This window comes from Sinocyclocheilus rhinocerous, unplaced genomic scaffold, assembly GCF_001515625.1.
Source record: "Sinocyclocheilus rhinocerous isolate Xijiao unplaced genomic scaffold, SAMN03320098_v1.1 scaffold126, whole genome shotgun sequence".
NCBI classification, from domain to species: domain Eukaryota; kingdom Metazoa; phylum Chordata; class Actinopteri; order Cypriniformes; family Cyprinidae; genus Sinocyclocheilus; species Sinocyclocheilus rhinocerous.
The window spans coordinates 638,990-645,914 of NW_015662929.1; the positions used below are offsets into that span (position 1 = coordinate 638,990).

Consider the following 6,925-nt stretch of genomic DNA (forward strand, 5'->3'; position numbering starts at 1 on the left):
TTTAACCAGACGCTCAAACGGATGCTGAAGCGGGTGGTGGCCGAAGATGGGCGCGACTGGGACCTCATGATCCCGTACGTGCTCTTTGGAATCCGGGAAGTACCACAGGCCTCCACAGGCTTCACCCCCTTTGAACTGCTGTTTGGGAGACAGCCCAGGGGCCTTCTAGACGTCGCTCAGGAAGCTTGGGAGAACCAACCAGCCCCACTTCGGAGCCTCGTCGAGCACGTACGGGAAATGAGAGAAAGGATTGACCGAGTCATGCCCCTGGTTAAAGAACACCTCGTGACAGCCCAGCGCGCCCAGCAACGCCTGTACGACCGGCCCGCCCAAGCCCGGGAGTTCCAGCCGGGCGATCGTGTGGTAGTTCTGGTCCCGACAGCTGCATGTAAGTTCCTAGCGACCTGGCAGGGGCCCTACACCGTAGTGGATATTCATCCTAATGTGTGAAACTGTCCAATTAAAATCAAGAAAATTAATTATTTAAATTAATTATTAAGAAAAAGATAAAATCTAAAAACTTCCCTGCTCTCTCTCTCTTTTATCAAATGTATATTTGTATGATATTTTCAGAGGTAGTTCACTGGCTCTTTAAGTGTTTGAAAGGCGGAAGCGCGGCGCTCAGTCCCAGGGTGCACCGCGGGAAGATGGCGGGTGTGCTAGAAAAGAGTTACATAGAGATCTGCGGCTTCGAAAGAGAGTCTGTTTTACGATTCAGACAGATCACACTGAATCTGGGTAACGCCTTTTCATTCTAAACTGTTTTAGAGACGGCGTTTTCAGTCAGATGTGTTTTAAGATAGGCTGCGACTTTAGTGCTGCAGCGCGTGCGTGTCGCGAGGCGGCGGACTCAGAACAGGCGCTGGATAACGGTCATATAAAAGACAAATATCTCTTACTGTGTCACATTTTTCTGAAATTAAAGTTTTTTTCCCTTTTCTTTCAGGGATTTTGTTATGTGCTTCTGAAGGGCAAACGCACAATATAAGTAACGTTAGTACAGTACAGTAGGGGAGAGTGGGGCACAACGTAACACTTTGTGTAAATCCACATGGGTTTCAGAGTATAATTTTTTATCCACAGTAATTATACTCTTGTCTAGTAAAAATAGGACGCTTTATTTCATAATTACAGTGTATGCATTTTTTTTTAATTTACCTTCAAAGAATGGAAGTGAAATGTGACAACATGCCCCGTAGGTGGGGGACATTGTAACGTCTGAGGGGCACGTTGTATCATGACCATATGACAGCTTAAAATGTTATCTGATCTAATAAAAAAATATACTAGACAAACTAAAATATGTTGTCAATAAAATAAACTTACTAGCTTTTTCAAATAAAATAATGGAGTTTTTTAAAAATGAAAAATAATCTGATTTTGAAGTTTGACAATGAACAGTAAACTCGTCTTTGACCCATATATATATATATATATATATAGAGAGAGAGAGAGAGATGGCTAATGTTTTTGTTTTTTGGAGTCATGTACTGCTAGTCAAAAGTGTGACCACATCTAATCTATATTATGACTTCCACATTTTTTAGCAATATAGTGAATTCACCAAAGCTACAAAATAACACACAAATAGAAGTAATGGAATTACAGTGATAAAATTGACAAAGAAATAATGGGGTCCCATACTATTTAGCTGGGCTTTGGCATTAAAAAGATGAAAACATTAGGTGGTCTTCATTACGTATCTGGATGTAAATCATGCATTTTGTAAATGCATTTTTCTGCAGACCGTTTATCTGCCAAAATGTTTTTAAGATCGTGAGAAATATAAATTCACCCGAGTGTGTCCAGAGTTTTTTGGTAGTGCGGGATATAGTGAGCGTGTTGTTTGAGGTGTGTGTCGTTGTGTTTGGCAGGTGTTGGACTTCACTTCGGCGGTGTGAAGTATGCAGACAGTGCAGGGGGATTCTCATATGAGGACAGCGGGAAGCTCCTCTCAGTCACCAGCAACAGATTCATCCACTGGTACGGATACATGCTTCAACACTTTTCAGACTCTCTTTTGATACAACTGTGACTTAATTGTATTTATAGTTTCTTCAGAAATGTCTGATTACTCGGAGATCATCTCTTTCAGCTGAGATCTATCAGGTTCAGACTGCTTTGATTTTGATTAGTTGAGAGTAACTGGAAGAGCACTAGAAACCTTTACTGAAGTTGACTAGTCTTTACTTGATTGTTATCATTGCAATCAAAATTACATTTCATTATTGGTTAAACAGCAGATCACAGTGAAATCTAGAGCAGGGCTCGAAATTAACTTTTTTACTTTGTAGCACTGGTGCTCCCAACTTTAAAAACTTAGGAGCACCAGCAAAAATGAATGAGCACCACAACTACAAGTTATATATTAACAGATTTCATCTTTACATTCTTAACTTTAATGCAGATTTTATATTGGTTAATATTAGGTGACCGCTAACTACCGTGGGAAATGCAAAGGGCTGAAGAAGAGAGAAAATGAAAAGAAACACTGACAGATTTCTTTCGTAAACCAGTTAATCTGAGTTTGGTTAAACAGAGAGAGAGAGAGCTCCTCTTTAGCGAGGGTTAGGATGGTATATGCGGTGTTAAATTTTACATTCAGTTCTGCCAATTGCACGGAAAGGCTGGCAGCTAGGGGTGTGCGATATTGACAAAAAATTATATCTCGATATTTTCTAGGATTTAATCGATAACAATAATTAGAAGATATTTTGCTGAGTGTGTTATTGTGCTGGTGTCTTAAGGACTACCGTGGACAGCTGACTTTGATATTCTTCATATTCTGTGTGGTGGTCAGTTCATACTGATAGAAATTAATCTTTTCCAATAAGTTTAAATAGATTTTTACCTTTGACAATTAAGCAATTTTTTTTCTAAAAGTGTGCATCCTCATTTGAGTGAAATTCTTACATTTAATCAGTCAGTTAGAATAATAAGACATTTGGGCTGTTACCAAGCAAATTAAATCAGTATCAACAAAATTCATCTTTGAATTTTGAATTTCTGAAATGGCATTTAGATGCATTTACACACTGCTTAATGCAGGACATAAATGCATTTAAGCTGCAGTTACACATGTATATATTATGTTTTAATACTGTAAACTAGGGATGCACCGATACCACTTTTTCCAGTACTCGCCCGATACGATACTTACCAGTATCGGGCCCACTGTAAACATAAAACGGTGAATACTGATATTTGAAATTATTTTTAAAAAAAAGTTAGTTTGAGTTTCCCTCATTTCTTCGCTTTCAAATGGCTTGTAAAAGTGCGTGCACATTTTACTTTCACTTTCAAATTAGCGGCAATTCGGCGTTGGGGGTCATATTTTGCGATTTCAATTTTTCCTTTCTATTTGAAATGTTACAAGCTCTTGGTGCATAAAGAAGATCTGTAAAGTTGAAGTTTTTTGCACACAAAAAACTAATAAATATGTGGAAAAATTATTTTTAACTCCCATTCTGACGACCTGTTTTAAGGGGCAAGTCCTTTAAGGCTTGTCAGGAATCAGCCACTGTTATGATTGGCTAACGTCACTGCATAGGAAACAGTATCAGCGCCCCCTCGCTATTACATGTTTTGAGTGTTTTGACAACATAATCTAATAAAACGGTCATTGTGAAATAATTTACTTGCGGTTTGTGATGCAGTTGCAGTCAGATCTAGTACCGCTTCATCTTTCAACAAATGTTTTTTTAGGGACGATATTATCAGAACGTTATCGGAATCGGCCGATAATGGTTTAATATATAAATATCGGCATCGGCCGGATATGAAAAATTATGCCGATATGATAAGACGAATAGCTCACATGTGCTCAGGGTGTGCTAGTGATAAAATCACATCAGCGGTGTTTCATTCTTTAAGCAAACATTTTCATGAATAGTGATTAGATTCACTGTTTTTGATCGCAGCATTTAATTTGAGAATGCAGATACAGAACGACACGTCTAGTCTAGGGGGCGCTGTTGGGCTACTAGTAATAAAATGAATGTAAAATTATACACAAATAACATTAAGATTGTGTTTCTGATTAAATAAAGCAGTAAATGATGTCATAAAATCACGAGTATATTTTGATTTAAAGGTCAGAATCTATAGCTTGACATGAATAAAAATCAAACATGACTGTAAGAGATGGCCCAGTGGTCAGAGGAAATAATTACAATCAAGCTGGTCAGAGGTTTAGTGAATCCCAAAAACGTGGTTTATTACCGCGAGGTGGGAAAAAATTCCATGGACACATACTGGACTACAAACAAAAACTGTACAAAACAAAAGGTTTGGGGGAAATTCTCACCCGAAATAAAGGTAATTCTGACTGAAATTAAACTGTGTTGTGACATTCTTTAAAAAGAATAACTGATTGAACAAAATGTTGGCCAACAAAAAAAAACAACAACATAGGATCATACTCATTTGAAACAGGCAGAACAATTACACAACACAGCGATGATTTAAAAGATGGTAAATGCCGGCATAATCAAGTAAATCAGATGAGACCGATCCAAATACGATATTGTGCGTATACTATGCTGTGTTATTGTCAGTTACTACAGTCAAAACGATGAAACTCTCTTCAAGAGCACACAATAACTGAGATTTAAAACTGTTAAAAGAAAAGGCTCAATAAAATATCGCACTGATAATGTGTGAAATGTTGACGGTGTCTGAATAAATTTAGGTTTGACTGTATCTATTTGATAAATGAATTTAACCAACTAACATTATACGTACTCTTTCGGTTTCTGTACCCAATATTCAAAAAATGTACAAATGCAATAAAAATATCGGTATAGGTACTCGGTATCGGCAAGTACCAAAAATAAAAGTATCGGTATCGGGCGAGTACTGGAAAAAGTGGTATCGGTGCATCCCTAATATATATATATATGTATGTATATATATGTATGTATATATACTTAGGCTACTTGTTTTTCATGAATGTATTTTATAACAATACAAAGAGCAATGTGTAACATTTTACCAAATTTATTCCTACACTTAACTTTTATTTGTTCCCCACTAAATAATGTTGTTTAACTAAATGTTTAGTGGAAAATAAACTGGAAATATGATCATTTAGTTTATGAACATTTAGTTTAATGTTATGTTTAATGTTAATGTTAATGTTCATAAAAATGAACATTTAGTTTAATGTTTTTATAAAATTATTGTGCACCCATGATTTTTCTAGAATAACTTTTGCTGCTGAATTATCCACTAACCTAGTTTATAATAGTATTTTTTTGTCATAGATTATGATTATCTATTTTTTCATTTGTTCTTTTTCATTAATATGAAGTTGTCTATTTAGCAGATTGTGTTTAACACACACAAGAGTGATGATCAGGTCAACACACAGAAGTATAGAAATTCTACATTGATTTAAAAAAAACTGCTGGTATCGGATCGGTTCTGAAAAAATAGTATCGTTGCATCTCTAAATGTTACCACTGCATCTGTCTGAAAAAAGGCAGCAATAGGCTTGCCGCGATAGACGGTGTTGACGGTGATACAGTGATGTTGATAAGGTGATGTTGACGGTTAAGCCGCAACACCGGTTACGTCACTTGCCCACCACGTCACCGACCCCCACCGTCGTTTAGATTTTTTATAGTAATAAAAATCATTTAGTTCAGTAAAAGAGCAGACACTACAGTTAAAAACTGAAGGGCAGCAATTGATTTATAGTTATTTTCAAAGCTTTCAATGGACTCTCATTAATTAAGAACTTCTTTATTTAGTATTTGTTAGAAACTAACCAAAAATAATTTGTTTATAATCTCTGCACAGGACAAACTTTGGTGTTGTTTCCAAACAAAAGGAAATATATCGGCATCGGTTATCTGCCAAAATTAGTTGAAAAATATCGGATATCTGCAAAAATTTTTAGTTTTTAAGCTATGAAACTTGCAGGATGTTTTAATGGTACAAAGGCCTCTTATATGCCAAAAGATTGAGGCATGTTTGATTTCTCATGTCATGTCACCCCTTTATAATCACTGCAGTCACAATTGCAATCTTATACAGTATGCATGTTTTCTGCCCCGATGTAATGTTTCTCTAACATAATGGTGTGTTCTGAATAAATTGGTGCAAGTTGATTAATATGAAGTTATTTATTCTTTAAACATGTTTTATGTATTCCCGAAATCACTGGCTTCCTCTTTTTGTTTGATATTAAGTATATTGACTTTATTATGTCTCTTATCTTCTAGGTCCACCTCAGGTGACACGGTTCAGTTTGTCGAGCAGTCGCTGGACACTAATCTTCTGAATAATGCTGTTCGTCTGCATATCCCAAACTGCCTCTTGCTGCCCGGAGGAGTTTGCATACAAGAGACCCTTAACAACATCATTATTCTGATCGTCACCAGCCAGTCGGTTCATCGCCTGGTGCTGCCGCACCCCACCCGCATGTACCGCAGTGTGAGTGTCTGGATCTTTGCTTTCTTAGGCAGTTCCTGACTGCTACTAGCAGTGTAAACAGTACACGAATTTGCACTGATAATATTCGGTATGGGTCTTTTGGTTCAGTATGCATGTACCGCATTGTTTTAACCACTGCACAAGTGGAACTTCATTGGAAACTTCCAGTTTTATATATTGTTACTTTTGATAAGAAACAAAGTAGAGGTCGACCGATATGGGTTTTTTCACTGGCCGGTGCCGATATTTAGAAATCAGGGCAGCTGATGGCCGCTATATGATGATTTTTTTGGGCCGGTTTTCTTTTTTTCCCTTCATCTCATAAAAGTGAGTTTGAGTAAATGATTATTGCAGGGTACAAGATAGTAATAATAGTAGTAGTAGCCTAATTCAGAGTAATAATACATGGTTCAAAACTTAAGCACCTTCTCAAAACAGTTCTGAAGCATGCTTTTGGTTTATGTTTGCTGACAGACACCAGTGTTTC

The 6,925-nt window shown here is 36.9% G+C and overlaps 1 protein-coding gene across 1 annotated transcript in view; it reads left to right on the plus strand.

Moving 5' to 3' along the window:
- Window positions 1–603: 603 nt before the first annotated feature.
- Window positions 604–6,925, plus strand: part of LOC107728413 (nuclear pore complex protein Nup160) — a 73,880-nt gene continuing 67,558 nt past the window's right edge. The window contains exons 1-3 of the mRNA XM_016538573.1: window positions 604–738; window positions 1,875–1,983; window positions 6,228–6,438. Coding sequence (XP_016394059.1) covers window positions 648–738; window positions 1,875–1,983; window positions 6,228–6,438 — 411 coding nt within the window. The 5' untranslated portion in view covers window positions 604–647. The remainder of the gene's footprint in view (window positions 739–1,874; window positions 1,984–6,227; window positions 6,439–6,925) is intronic.